At 35.9% G+C, this 16,268-nt stretch overlaps 1 protein-coding gene across 1 annotated transcript; it reads right to left on the bottom strand.

The window, feature by feature from the left end:
• Positions 1-261: 261 nt before the first annotated feature.
• Positions 262-11,086, bottom strand: LOC146449795 (chymotrypsinogen A-like). Its single transcript, XM_085101081.1, has 6 exons — positions 10,966-11,086; positions 9,311-9,505; positions 8,670-8,882; positions 6,889-7,055; positions 4,468-4,650; positions 262-392 (listed from the first exon to the last, which is right to left on the bottom strand). The coding sequence occupies exons 1-5, from the start codon at positions 11,036-11,038 to the stop codon at positions 4,492-4,494; spliced, it is 807 nt and encodes a 268-aa protein (XP_084957207.1). The 5' UTR covers positions 11,039-11,086; the 3' UTR covers positions 262-392; positions 4,468-4,491.
• Between the last annotated feature and the right edge of the window lie 5,182 nt (positions 11,087-16,268).

Below are 16,268 nucleotides of genomic sequence, written 5' to 3'. Positions count from 1 at the left end.
CAGTCAACGTTAGATCATTTTCAGGCCAAGATAATTACGCTATCGTTTTTGGTATCTAAATAGGGTATTAAAGTAGAAGGAGTTGTCCTACACAGGGTAGGTATTTAAGGTTATTTTTAACGTTAACAGGGTCAGGGCCTCAAACCCCCAGTGGCACCCCTAAACCCATGCATGAGTCAAAGGTAAAGTTTACGAGAAGGGTGACATTTGTCTCTAAGGTTTTTAAAATGCGGTATAACGATCAAACAAGCAAAACGATCATGCCTCATCTTCAATTATTTATTGTCATCTTCTCTACTTTACTAATTCTTACTTAGTACTTAGAAGTACTTATTTTTTCTCTACTGATAATCTAATTTTCCACTTTTATGTTCACTTCATGCGATCAAAATCTGCAAATAGAATAAATACAAAACATTGTTCAGCAAAAATTACCCGAGATAGAGGGGATAAATGAAGGATAAATCGTCTTCATTAGTAGGAACATCATCATTGTCAGCACCACTCTGACTAAGAAAACACCAACGAAAGAACAATCTACGGTACATAGAACTCTTCTTTTAACATTTCTTACTCTTTTTGCGTCCAAAATGTGTTGGATAGGTTCAGCCTTACCTAAAATTAGTTGGTACTCAAGGCCTTGTGTTGCCTTTCCAAATACGTAAGCTCCATTTGCATGTGAATAAATTAATGTAAATAGCCATTTTAAGGACGGTGCCTCCTAATTCAAAGTTATTTTGGCCCAGTTTATGGCTATGCTGGAAAAGTACATCTAAGCATTCTTCCAATATTTCGAAAAGCACGGCCTTTATTCTTCCTAACCGTCAAGCCAGCTTTGCTCTTTTAGATTACGTGTTCTACAGTTTTTTTTTTTTTTTTTTGCTGAATAGGTCGCTTACTACAGGATCCAGTACTTCTATTTTATCGCAGTTGTCCTTGCAGACAGTTAATAACTGTTTTTTTTTTTTTTTTTTTTTTTAATCAAACTTTTGAGAAATTCTGCCCGGCAAGGCTGCGAACTGAGTTGATTTAATTGCACCCCGCTAAAGGGGCTGTTTGTCAATTTCTGTAGTTTTCCGGCTTTCTCTGGTTTCGTTTTTGCTCAAAATATGTCGTGCAGTTCTATGTGCTCAATCTGAATCCTCTTCAAGCGGAACTGTGTTCTTTAAATCAAAATTGTTAACTTATTAATTTCAATATTCGATTTGAGAAAAAAAAAAAAAAAAAAAAAAAGAACATCTGGTTGACCTTCCGGGTCTCGTCTAAACATTTCGGCCTGGTACTAGTAAAAATGACATTAATCTCCATGACGACCTCAATAACTTCGTTGTTTTCGATCAGCGGTTTTCATTGTGAAGTTCGCGGCCATTTTATACTTCTGATTCGCGAGAGTGTGAAATTCTCGATCAGCCGTCGTTTAGGTTTTTTTTTGTGCAACTTACATGTATGAAGTAACATTCCGTCGAATATGGGAGAATAAGAAGTTAGGAAATAATTAAAAATTCAATTGACAATTGATCATTTTGTCTCAAGCCCGCGCTCGAGAAATGTTGTTCGTCCTGGTGGAGCTCTCTCCGAGCTAGCTCGCACGTCGTTGGAGTCCAAGACAGTACCAGGGAATATGAGGTAAGCAGGAGCTTTTTTTTATGTTTAAGATTGAAACTGCCGCTTTCAACTAAATTCACACTTGGCTGGCAAATGCTCAAATCTTGAGTCTTGAAAATATATAAAGCTGAAGTCTGAGGTCATCACTGGTTCATAGTTTGACATTATCCCTTGAACACCTTTGTCTCTACCTGTGAACCATGATGTGAACCAACATATTGGAAGCACAGAAGCCCGCACAAGCTACGAGTCTAATGTGAAATTTTGAGGGAATTTATGGGAATTGGAAAGATTTCCGCGCAGGCCAGCATATTAATTATACATGCACCACGGGTAACTCTCTTCTGAAAGCGACGAGCGTGAATAAACTGTGAGTCGCAAAATGAATGCATAATTAATACATGGAGCTGTGCAAAAATCTAGCCGCGATACAAAGCATTTCATATTAATGGTGAAATATTGCATGGAGTATTAGCAATTAAGTTTACAATAAATGCAAACATATCTTAGTTGTTGTGTTTTGTCGCTATTTTGACTCAAAGCAGCAACTTTTGATCACTGCTTCTACTCAATGATAGGACAAGGAGGGAGGAAAACCAGACCAGACTGGCCCGACCAGTGCTGAGGCCGATTTTCACCAATAAAATCCCATTACCCAGGCAAGCAAAACCACTTAACAGGCTAGCGAAATGTTTAATTATTAGACATCCATCCCCAACTCAAAGTATACAAACCGCCAAATAATATAAAGAAATCAACCATTAAACCTTTAATATATCTTCAAACAAGATCAGTGATACTTAAAGGCTGGCACATTCAAGTTACAACATTGGTCGGAGCTTTGACCGCTCAATTTCTCAAAATATTATTGGGCAACTTGCACTTCATGTTGTGTTGTTCAGTTGAAAAGTGCAACACTCAGCAAGCCTCATGAGGTGCCTGCGTGAAAATTGGCCTCCCCACTGAGACTGGAGCCAGTCATGCTGGTCTGAAATCTGTTTTTCATCCATTGCTCGCTTACTACATACAGTCAACACCCAAGCAAAAGCCTTCAAATAAAATTTGCCATCTTAAGCAACAGGAATGGCAAGACACAATGACTAAGGTACATGGATTTCCATGTTCTCCGTGAACTTAGATGTTAAGATTTCATGCAATAGTAGATATGAACCTTTCTGTGTTCCCGTATATATTCTCTTATATTTCAAATTAACTGCAGAGTCACATATTAGGTTCCTAATTTGTGTGAACGTACGTATTGTAGCAGAAGATACAAATAGCAAAACAACAACAAAAAAAAAAAAAACAAGAGACCGACAACTTCTGACAAAAGAACCATTTGTTACCTCTTCATATTTTTGCTCTGACAAGCATGTCATTTGTAGAAATAATTGCTCATGTATCTAGTGTCATTTTCAGTTAGCACTTGTCTTTTTGTTTGGCACTGGTTGTTGATTTTTTTATGGATGGCAAAACTTGCATTGGAGTGCTGATAACCTTTCTGAGAATTTAACATCTGTTAAAAAGTTTTTCAACCACATAATTTGGGCAACTTCAAGCAAGAAGTTGTGATTTGAAGTTTTTTATGTTCTCTTTTTGCCTTTGAAGAGTTTGTTTATAGGATTCTTAAGGCTTTACAAATCGCACAAATCCTACTGAAGGGGTTTATTCACAAATGCACCTTAAATGCACCTTATATGCACAAACTTGTTCATTTAAGGAGGCTCGCAGCAGTTTTTCTGGACTTAGGGTCGAAGTTTTGAAATTACAATCTCACATAGAAGATAAAATTCCATCTCCTTCATACTACAATTTTAAACTTTGTCGATTATCTCCAAATCCAGTCAGACACTTTATGACGAAACTGTTTTCAAACATAAGTATCTTAAAACCAGAGACACCCAAGAAGCTCAATACGCATCAAGAATAGTTTGCTATGAGGGAAGACCTTTCAACAAAAAACACCAAGTGTCAAGTTTTATTGTGCTCAAGATATTGGTGAAAAAAGCGGCCATTAACAAGATCACTTCATCAAAATTGATTCATTATTTACTTGAAAACGCTCTTACAGATTTGTTTCTAATTTCGACTACAAGTTGTCTGGATTGAGTCGTTCAAATCCCAAAGTTTCGCCATAAAGTGCGTAACTGGATTTCGAGATAATCGACAATGTTTAAAATGAGAGGCTATGCGCTACCGTTGCTATGGTAATAGTTGTTGCTTGAAAACCGATAGGAAAATTAACTTTGATCACAAGTTAAAAAGGTGATGTACATGTAGTATGAAGAAGATCGAAGATTATCTTTCATGCGAGATTGAAATTTATAAATGTCCACCTTAAGTCCAGGACAACTGCTACCAGCCTCCTTAATTATGCTTCTGACGCCTTTTAAATTGCATCATATTCATGACCGTTTCCCTCCTCCCTTAGTAAATTAATAAATATTAATAACTCAGGTTTACTTTACTAGTAATAATTCAGGGTAGAAGGTTATATCACCTGGATGAGAGGCATCTCTGAATAGTATGGGCTTCAAGGATGTAAAGTAATGTTATGTTGAAAACGCAAAATTGCCACACACAGACTTGTGCCACGTAGTTCTTTGTTAAAGCATGTTTCATTTCATTTAACAACTATCTTCCTTACTTTTAGTACATGCACTTCATGTTAAAAACTTAAAATTGATCTACTTTTTTTAATCTATTTTATCTATCAGTAGCCACCGTCCCTAAGATACAGGAGTTTCTCGAACCATTCAGAGACGCGCAGAATGTGTGAGCACTAATAAAAGGAGTTTTCATTATCTTGTATTTTGATTTATATATACAAAAAAAAAAAAAAAAAAAATCAATCACCCCTACCTTGACTTTGAAAATGTCAAAACTTCATCCACGCTGCTTATTTCTGATCCAATTGACGAAGGTGCTCACTCTAGCGAACACTGTGAAAAAAACAGTGCTGCAATCTCGTTGCCCCCAGCTCACGACACCTCGCACCACAAATTTGCCCTTTTCATTACAGACCAATGGTCCACCACTGTCCCCCTGAGAGGAAAAAAAAAAAAAAAACAATATATTGATGACGATCATCTATTCTTTACCTGAAAGCAATTGTTATTTGCCTTGGTTGTCTTTTGGTTTGCTTTGGATATACATGAAGCTGCAGCAAACTGAAATCTGAGGATTCAAAAGATCTCTATAAAGGGAATGGAAAGCGTTCTCCTTAAATGACCTTGTATCCCGCCAACTCTGAACAACTTAAACAAAAAGAAACATATCAACCACACGCAAGCGTTACCCGTATTAATAATAATAATAATAATAATAATAATAATGATGATGATGATGATGATGATGATGATGATGATAATAATAATAATAATAATAATAATAATAATAATAATAATAATAAAAAGCCCAATAACATCCTTTGTTCTTATTTTCGTGTTTTGATTTTTTGTTTTGTTTTTGTTTTTTGTTGTTGTTGTTTTTTTTTCTGCGTAAGGCGAATATTTTGAATAATTTATGCACGGCTGACTAAATTGAAGATTGGGACCAAGTTTCCATCGGGAACTGTTCGAAAACTCTTGTGAACAGCCAGGAGATGATACAAGGGTGTGTGCGTACAAGGAATCGTAATATTTCGAAAGGTCGCAAAAAAATCATTATATGTAAAACAAAAACGTTCCTATCCTAACTTCGTGGCGAAATGGAAACTCCAGCATATTTTGGTGTCGTTTTTTAGATGTGTTATTTCGACGTACGAGTGACTACATGGCGGGAACATGAACTGCGAGTGCGTGATTGACAGAGTAAAGTAATCTTACCGTCTGAAGATGGTGCATTCGAAATATCCAACGTTTTTGATCACCTAGCATTATTTTTGTCTCGATGCTCTAATAACGATCAAAAACACTTAAAAATAAAATAAAATTACAAGGAAAAATAATTTTCAACAATAGTTTAATTGAAATCCATTCAACTATACGAATTAAAATACTAATTAGTAAAAAGCAAGAGACTATGAGGTAAGAGAGCGAATCCCTTTGCAACATGATAATTATTTTCAATCTTTTTTTTAGTTCGCGCCATGCTATTTTGGAAAATTATAATCCGCCATTGAGGTTAAACTTAAATGACTTCACTCTAACTGGCCAATAAGATGTCCACATTAAAATAGCAACGCAAACAAAAATAGATTGAAAAAATTTCATAGGAAGAGGGGCATGTATGCGAGATTCGCTCTCTTACCTCATAGGCTCTTGTTTTTGTTTGTTTGTTTGTTTGTTTGTTTGTCAGGGAAGCCCCTTTTTTCGGGTTGTCGCAAAGTCAATTGTTCTTAGAAATTCTGTGCATCTGATAAATAAATAAATAAATTAATTAAAAAAAAGCATAAAACAAAAAAACAACCAAGAAAACTTCGGTAAACATTTGTTTCGAGGTAATGTATTTTTCACTATTGATAGCGCTCAAAAAAGCAATGACTTTATATAAATTGTCACAGTGAAATACGTCCCATTGGAAGATACATTTTGGATGCTTTTCCAAAACCCGGTGTTAGTATGACTTCAAATTACTTCAAGTTTAATCCCTTGCGATTTTATTACTCTCGCGCGCGTGCTCCGAACTTTCCGAAGAATCCCGAATCGAACCGAACCGCGAAAGACGACGAAGTCTCTATTATCATGTACAATAGCTGCTGTTCGCAAAAAAAATTACACGAAACGCACTATTCTTTTCACAAATTAAATCGAAGTCAGAGGGCCCCTCTGTGTTTTGCCAAAAAATCCATTACCGTTTGAAATTACTTAACCCTGGTGCAATGCCAATAGATTTGTGCTGACGTTAGTATACCTTAAAGTAAATTGTCAGGAACGGCTGCAATAAAGAACAAAAGCGTGGGGCATCGTCTTTTATCGCTATCCCGGTCATGTCTTGTTGAATGTCATACAAGTGGAACTGTGTCATATGACTTACGTTACAGCTTAGCTGTATTCTCCATGCATTATTTTTGATCAAGACATCATGCTTTTGTAACGAAGCGAATGTCTATAATCGGCTTGCCCTCGGTGAAAGAATACTTAAGACATGTTTACTCTTTTAGCCAGCGTTTAACAAGCCATCAACCAACACCATATTCAGAAAATATTTATTTTAAGACTGCAATTAAACGGTCAGCTTGACTCGTTTAACTTTCTTGCTCTAGTGCGTTATAATAGCACAAAAAATAAAATATGTAGTTCTGCTTTTGACACCGAACTCTTCTAGTTTATGGCTATTTACCTGACATCCACCTTTGCCATTGCCCCCAGCGCAAACCATTACGTTTGAAGGAATTTTTAGGCCCAGAGGTTTGTTTGTTCTACTGCAGACCTTTGGTGCGGCAACAGGTAGCTTTGCCTGCTGGAGAATGCTAGCAAGAGGCCCATCATCCATTGTCCGTCCCCAACCTATAGGAGATAACAACATAGAATCGAACGGGTAGAATAGCAAGAATCAATTCCCGTTCTCTAATTCCATGAACATTGAGCAAGGCGCAAGGCGCCCGACCGACCGACAATAAACTGGTATGCTTGTACTCTTTTAGGTCTCGGTTGAAGCAATTTTGTAGATGAGTAAAGGGGGGGGGGGGGGGGGGGGGAGGTGGAATTAAAAGAAAGGCGCACTCATTGTGATAAAGCCAGCGCCAGCCGCATTTTTGTTTGTTTCATGACTAAACACTCAATCTGCAAGGCTTCGTTGTCAACTAGTAGTAGCAGCAGCAGCAGCAGCAGTAGTAGTAGTAGTAGTAGTAGTAGTAGTAGTAGTAGTAATAGTAGTAGTAGTGGTAGTAGTAGTAGTAGTAGTAGTAGTAGTAGAAGTAGTAGTAGTAGTAATAGTGGTAGTGGTAGTGGTAGTGGTAGTGGTAGTGGTAGTGGTAGTGGTAGTGGTAGTGGTAGTGGTAGTGGTAGTGGTAGTGATAGTGATAGTGGTAGTAGTAGTAGTAGAGTCACAACAGAACACTAATGACCTTGTAGTCCTCAAGACCAAAGTCAATACAAATAAATAAATAAATAAAGAAAAGGCAGAATTATACATACACTTAACAATTAGATTATGAGCTCGAGATTTCTATCGCGTGATAGTTGATGAGGGCGAAGCCCGAATCAACTATCACGCATAGAAATCGAGAGCGAATAATCTAATTGTTTTAGTATAAATCTACTAGTTGTTCAAAACTAAACAAGTAAATTATATATTTCCTCATCGCAGACACTTCGAAAACGCAAAGAAGCGGCCGCCATTTTGTTGAAAATCGCTACTCGCTATCTATCACAGAATAGATAGCGAGTAGCGTAGCCAATCAGAGAACGGCATTCGTGATAGAACACTAGTAGATTTATACTAATAGAAATTAGATTAAATATGGTGTACTTCTATGTCGGCATGCAATTCAAGTGCGTTTTTTTTTTTGTTTTTTTTATGTGGCGGTAAGATCACCAAAAAATGACGGTTTGAATGTGGACCCCTATGGAATTCCGTCTGAAATATTTCAGATTGTCGATTGCATTCCACATTACTGGACACATTGCTTGCTGTCCAAGATACGAAGCACGTTATCCAGGCCAAAGAGCGATCATCATTTTGTTGTTGTTGTTGTTTTTGTTCTAATTCTTTAACCCGCTTTTGCCGCGCACGTTATTACGCTAAGGAAAAATGCGAAGTGCCAGAGATAAAGAACTACGCGCAGCTTAACTTATTGCGGCACAGTTTACAAGAAAAGAGTTCCCCTCAACAAGTAGATCTGACCACAGCGCCATATTACTCCTTCAGAGAGCTAGTCTGAATCATCTGGACAACACGGGCTATTTTGTAAGGGAATCATTGGGCTCGAGTTTTTCTGTTTTCTTTCTTAAAACAGGTAAGGACAACGAAACAGGTTCATGCAGACAAACGCTTTCGTTCTTTTTTTTTTTTTTTTTTTTTTTTTTTTTACTCGTGTCTCTTGTCTTTTCTCTTACTTCAGAAACTTATTGACAACAGGAAGTGAGGTATAGAGTTTTAAACATTTGCATTTTATGTACCTGTAATGAAGCATTGTGTTTTTGGTTTGACCTTTTTATTCTGTTTTGGCAAACACACAATGTTCACCTTCTTGCTTGGCTTAATGCTCCCTTCAAGTTGAAGAAGGGCAATGTCATTCGTCAATTTCGCTCGATTGAACTTTTCATGCCTGATGACTCTTTTGACTCTGAAAGTCTCCTGAACACTTGTTGTTCCTTGTAGATTGTGAACACCTGTGGAATGAACGTTCCAAATTTCAGTTGATTTGGACGATAAAGAAGAGATATTGATAAAGAAAAACCTGATGATAAAGCCAAATATACTTTTTCTTTATTCAATATTTTCCAACTGAGTGATGAAAATGTCGCAACAGAAATTATGTAACACGCATTTTTGTTTTCTTTTGTTTGCGTTTTATGTTCAGCCCGATGACACAATCTAGTCATTCTAGCTAAGATGATCTATAAAGCGAATAATTTGAATTACTCGGTTAGAAATTTAAGCTCCTGCCAGCTAAAACACTTTTCTACCTGTCATTGGGATGTAACAGCTCGACGTTTTAGTCTGCCGCACCTGCGTTGAAGGTTCTGCAAGCTTATTTAAGGTTGCTATCATAGAAGCTCATAAAAAATCGAAAATTTTACGGGAACTTAACACTTACCCACAACGACGGTTAATGAGTTAGTAGACTCAGAATTGAGACAGTGTGCTGCAGTGAGAACCCAGTCGTTTGCTATAAGTGATCCACCACAGATGTGCCTGTCCGAGAATCTGAGAGAAACTTGCCAAGGCCAGGAGTTTGGTTCAGCGTTTTCACCATTTATGACCCTGCTCGAAAACGACTTCTTTCCACAACCTTGGGAATTAAATTGTAAATGAATGAATAGACAAAAGGATGGATAACTGATAAATGAATAAATAAATAAATAAGTAAATAAATAAATAAATGAGTGAATGGCGAAAGAACAAATGAATGAATGCGACACACCAATGGAACAACAACAACAACAACAACAACAACAACAACAACAACAACAGCAACCTTCATGAAAGATAACGAACCAATCAGAAGCAAAGCAGAAGGTCCAGGGATGTGGGGGACACTAATTCGCGGTCTTGAGGGTGTCCGCGAGAGTTGACCGAGTTGATGGAGTTGACTGTATGCATCAAACGATTATCATTGATTCCTTGAAATAGGTTCATGAAGCTCTCTTGCGGTTTGAGGTGAGATATTCAGTGCATTTGTTTTCTAAATCATCCTAAAGACTTGAATGCATTGGAACAATTCTATAATTTTCACTGCAGAGCTTCTGACTCAATTAATCCTTTCATACCGCGAGGTATTATTTGAGTAAATGCCCTGAAACCTTTAGGAACTTTTTTCGGAAATTTCTCTGGGGAAAAATGATGTGCTGGGTTAGTGTTCATAGACTTTGATGTTACCTCGGTAACCAATTTTTTACTAGCGGAGTTCTTTTTTAGAAAATATTGGATTGTTTTGCACAATCGTACCAAAAGTTCGCGTACTGTATGACGCCTATAAGTTATTTTAACGCATCAGATTGTCAAGCAAATAGAGACAAACACTAAAATAATGGAATTGGTTTAAAGTTCTGATAGATGCAAGAAACCACTCATAGTAACATGGCAATGCTAAGGGAGTGGTGACGCGCGTTTTGACGCGCTTGCATCGGGACCTTTTCATTGGCCGATCATTGTAGGTTAAAGAACGTTAACGATTCCACAAGATGTTTATCCTACGATAAAACATTTCAGCAAGAGAGCAGAGCCGCAGTTATATTTTTTAATGACTGTTTTGTTTTACCAAATAGGCATATTTCTTTTTTTTTTTTTTTTTTAAATCTTAGTCTTTCCCTTGGATGACTAAAGATGACTGTGTTCCAACAAAGCAAATAAGAAAGATTGACGAACAGCATCGATTTAATTTAATTTAATTATTTTATTTTACTTTTGCGCTTAGTATTCTTTCAACAAATATTACTGTGATGATTTGAATATAAGCCTAGGATTAGCGTTTGTTAAAAGAAAGGAAAAATAAAAACGATTTTGGCCCTAGTTTACGAAGGGCCTTCTTTTCAGAATAAAATAGGTTGTTCTGAAGAGAATGATGGCACTCGACAATGAAAAACGGCTTAATAGAGGAAGTAAAGCCCCTATATAGTACATCGAATTATATTCAGGTCACTGATTTTCAATAAGGATGTTAGTCTCTGATAGTTGGGGGAACTTATTTACAGGCAAACTCAACTTTCCGAAGAAAGTTACAATGGAAACTTTACATTTTGTGAAACTTACCTTTTTGAGAACTTGAAACTTGAAACAACAGAAAGGCAATTGATATCCACAGATACATCTTGACGGTGATCATTCCGAATGTGGTAACAAGCAAGAGACGACATACGTTTTATAGACTGCAGTATTGAATTAGGTGCAAGACACTTAGAGTTCTAATATAAATACCAAAATGAAACACTAAAGTTTCTGATAGGTGTTTACGTATTTCTTGGCTCAGATGGCCATATGGTTCGTTATTGTTTGCCTTTTCATATCAACTTTTAATTTCCTCTTCTTTTCGTAATTTCCTTTTTTCGTCGTTGTATAATGCATTGGTTCGAGAGAGGAGCAGACAAATTTATATGTCTTTTTTTTTTTTTTTTTTTTTTTTTTAATTCTAAACACCTCTAAAATGTAAAACTTAGGATAAGATTGTCATCGTCAAGTGGATCTTGTAGAAAACTGTTCACTGTGTGAAAAATAAAACGCTTGGGGTATCTTGCATTTAGAAAGGACCAGCCGAAGGTGACAATCTTAGCCCGAGTTTTCTTTTTGAAGAGCGTAAGAAGATTGTCATCAAGCTCCCTTACTGCCAACCTTAAAGACACAAACATTATTTTCAACCATTTTCAATCTTAAAGACAAAAACACTCATAGATCCATGTGGTCTACAAAGGCGACTGTTCTTGCGGTGTTGATTACATCAGGGAAACCAGGAGAAACGTGGAGGTGCGAATCGATGACAATCGAACCCTTCTAATGACTCTGAAGCTGTCCGTCATCTACGCGAGAATCCTACCCATTCTTTTAGTTGGCGAATACTTTGGACGGCCCAATCTTTTCACAAGCGCAGAATCATTGAGGCCTTACTGATCCAAAAATGGAGTCCCAGTCTACACAAACAAGTCTATTCTTACTAGCGAAACTGTTCCCATCGGGAATAACCTAAAGCATATAAAATGTGCATGTAGCGGACGGTCTTTCTACCCTGAGGATGACTTGATTAGTCGAAAACGTTTGGTTCTTAATATCTTTTTAACTTTTTACCGTTGTCAATAGTATTGTAAATCTCAAGCGAATATTATGGACAAATATATAAAAATAAAAATAAACCCTTCAGAAATTAGGAAGTTAACTGCTATGTTTACAGCACAGTTGCTACAGAATTTTTTTCAGCATTGCATCATTTACGAGTTTCTACAGATATAATTTTTCGAACGTTCTTCCCACGCCTTTAATTAACAGGCGTCATACAAACCCTTGGCCTTCCCTGTCAACCGCAGGATCGAATGCACATAAATTTAAAAATGTCTCAGAAATCTTTTTGAAAAAGGAACCACTTGACGAACCTAGAAAACGACTATCTGTCTAAAGGTACCTGTTTCTGCCAAAGAGAAATCCACACATTTGTTTGACTAATATATTATCTGTATATGAAAGAAATTCCATGCTGTCTTCAGAGCATCAAAATTGTCTTTGAGTTTGTTTAACATAATTTCTAGTTAAAGAAGTGATTTCATTGCAGTCACCGTTCGTTTTTCTTTTTTCTATCTTTATATTAAACAAAAAAATGAAATATTTCATCAGGTCTTTTGGTACTGTTTTGTAGTTTATTCATGAAATGAAAGCGAACAGTAGTAACAGTAGAGTAGATCAATCAAATATAATGAAACCATGAAATAAAAATCAAATCATACATAATATAGCAAATTATTAAAGCTTATGGGAACATCAAAAGAGGAATAGATGTGTACCATAAGCAGTAAATCTTGCATATTGTTTCAACATGAAGTTTAAAATACAAAATGAAAGTTTCAGCAAGGTAACAAATCTTAGTCGAAAGGACTGAAATATCAAAGAATCAGTAGTCTGGATAACGTATTCACGCAGTTTGCGGCCTGTATATTTTTTCAATCGTGTTAAACGTTGAAATGATTTTCCCTTATTACAACATATAGATGCTTGCACCTGATTACATTAAGTGAAAACTTGCAATAAAGTGTTCCCCTGTTTTACCTATTTGGAATTAACTAAAAAGAACGGGAAGGGAATTTTTTATTCAGCAGATTTTTGTAAATTATATCATTTGGAGGAATAGAGAATACTTAAATACTTCAAAAAAATAATAAAAATAAGCAAAGGCAAATGAACAAAAATAGACAAAGAACGTAACTGGTGTACTAGTAGATAGCCTGGAAATATACGAACAAGAGAAGGCACGAACTACTGCTTTGCACTTGAGGTTCCTAAGGTGTGGGCAGCCATGTTGCTTTACATGTATTTGTTTATTTATTTATTTATTTATTTATTTATTTATTTATTTATTTATTTATTTATTTATCTATTTATTATGCGAAGGGAGGGGGGGGGGGGGAGGGGGGAAGGGGGAGGCGATTGGGTTTTACGGCTTCGCTGGTTCTTTAAACATGAGAGTTCTGTGTACTTATTTAATTAAATAAACCCGTTCGCTTTTTTGAAGAACTCCTTCTGAAGGTCTTACACGTTTTCACATGATTCTGTTAAACAACCTGACAGGCTTGTAAATCCGCATAGGAAAGCTTGTTCAGTGGTTTAGGACAATTGACAGTTTTGCCTTCTATACAATTTTGAGGTTATAATATTGAAAAGAACGAAAAATAAGAGGGCCGAGTTTAGATAGAAAACCATCTTTCTTTATTCAGAATAGAATGGCATGCACTGTTAAACAAACACCATTTATTCTTAATCCGTTCAGTCGCACTTGTAAGCTGCCATCCCATGGGTAAACAGCCCGCATGAGAACTTGTAATAAAAAAGACTAATGAAAAACTTAAAATAAACCTACAAAACATAGGATATTTAAACTCAGGAGGCCATCTGAACTATTAGACTGGCAGCTCTTTAAAATACTGTTGGATATCATATAAGAGCAGAATTAAGTCTAAGCCAATACTATGACGGCAGATAAGGTATCTAAACAATGGACACTTGTACCATACAATGCATGAACAATCATCATAAGCGCAGATATTAGATGAACAGAAAGACAGTATATGAAAACCCATGAAAACAACTGATCGATTAGACAGCCAGCACTATAAAATGCTATCGAATATCATACCTGGTCCACAAAAGCAGAATTAAGTCTAAACTAATAATACCACCACGGAAAAAAAGATATTTCAACAAACATCCTTGAGTACCTGAAATATAAGATGATGAAAAATTAAAGAAAAGATCCTGCACCACACCTACATAAATACTAGGCCTCGTCTGAAGGCAAACTTTTCGGAAAAAAAAAAAAACCGTCTACATTTTTCAGAAAGCAAAATATTTACATGCACCCACAAAACAGGAAAAAACATCAGTGATAATCTGTTTCATGAAATACTCAAACGCTTTAACTATACAATCAACGGCCTTTTTGTTGTAAGAATGAGCAGTGAACGTGTTTGAAAACAACCGGACCAAATGCGACTGGAATTAATGAAGCAATCTAGAAAACAGACATAATACTGAGCTTTTTTTTTTCCAGTCCCAGTATTATAACCCTCTGCCTATGGGTAGTATTTTGTTGATTGGATTTTCAATTCTGAAGGTGATTTCCACCCAACCTATAATTCTTAATATATGTGCCCCATCGATAATTAACTCCATCTTAAAGAAAAAATAGTTTAATCTTAGGAGCTAAAAAGAGTAATAGTCCGTCAAGTTTCGAACTAAATTTGAAAGCCGGCTGCGACTGCATCTTAGCGATTTATCTCACGTTTTCCATGTAAACTTCTTTACGGGTCCTAACAACGAATTTTTTTTTTTTTAATAAAAAAAAAGACCAATAAGAAACTTCAAATAAACCTACAAAACAAAGAAGATTCAAACCCAGGAGGTCATCTGAACTATTAGACTGCCAGCTCTTTAAAATGCTATTGAATATCACATAAGAGCAGAATTAAGTCTAAACCAATACTATGACGGCAGATAAGGTATCTAAACAAAGGACACTTCTATCATGCAATGAACAATCATCCTAAGGTACCTCAGTCATTAGATGAACAGCAAGACCATGAGTATATGAAAACCCACGAGGACAGCTGATCCATTATTGAATATCATACCACAAAAGCAGAATTAAGCTTAAACTAATAATACTAGGACGGCAAAAAGATATTTCAACAAACATCCTTGGGTACCTGAAATATAAGATGATGACAAATTAAAGAAAAGATCCCGCACAACACCTGCATAAATACTAGGCCTCGTCCATTAAGGCAAACGTTTGGGGAAAAAAATCGGCTACAATTTCAGAAATTAAAATATTTACATGCACCCATAAAAGAGAAAAACAAAACAGTGGTAATCTGTATCATGAAATACTCAAACGCTTCAAGTACATTCCACGGCCTCATTGCTGTAAGAATGAGCAGTGAACGTCTTTCAGTACCCAATGCGCCTACAATTGATAAAACAATCTAGAAAACAGACATAATACTGAGCTTTTTTTCCAGTCCCAGTATGATAACTCTCTGCCTATATGGGTAGTATTTTTTTGATTGGATCTTCAAGTTCTGAAGGTGATTTTCATGATTACCCAACGTAAAATTCTTAACATACGTGTCCCAACGATAATTAACTCCATCTTAAAGAAAAAACACTTTAATCTGAGACGCTAAAAAGAGTAATAGTCCGTGAATTTCGAACTAAATTTGAAAGCCGGCGGCGACTGCATCTTAGCGATTTATGTCACATTTTGTATGTAAACTTATTTACGGCTCCTTACAACGAAATGCTTTTTTTTTTTTGTTTTTTTTTAATAATAATAATAATAATAATAATAATAATAATAATAATAATAATAATAATAATAATAATAATAATAATAATAATAATAATAATAATAATAATAATAATAATAAAAAACTTCAAATAACCTTAAAAGACAAAGAAGACTCAAGCACAGGAGGCCATATAAACTATTAGACTGCCAGCTCTTTAAAATGCTGTTGAATGTCACATAAGAGCAGAATTAAGTCTAAACCAATACTATGATTGCAGATAAGGTATCTAAACACAATACACTTCTATCATGCAATGAACAATCATCCTAAGGTACCTCAGTCATTAGATGAACAGCAAGACCATGAGTATTTGAAAACCCACGAGGACAGCTGATCCATTAGACAGCCAGCACTTTAAAATGCTATTGAATATCATACCACAAAAGCAGAATTAAGTCTAAACTAATAATACTATGACGGCAAAAAGATATTTTAACAAACATTCTTGGGTACCTAAAATATAAGATGATGACAAATTAAAGGAAAGATCCTGAACCACACCTGCTTAAA

This window comes from Pavona decussata, unplaced genomic scaffold, assembly GCF_977016875.1.
Source record: "Pavona decussata unplaced genomic scaffold, jaPavDecu1.1 SCAFFOLD_580, whole genome shotgun sequence".
NCBI classification, from domain to species: Eukaryota; Metazoa; Cnidaria; class Anthozoa; order Scleractinia; family Agariciidae; genus Pavona; species Pavona decussata.
This window is presented reverse-complemented; position numbering and strand designations above follow the sequence as displayed.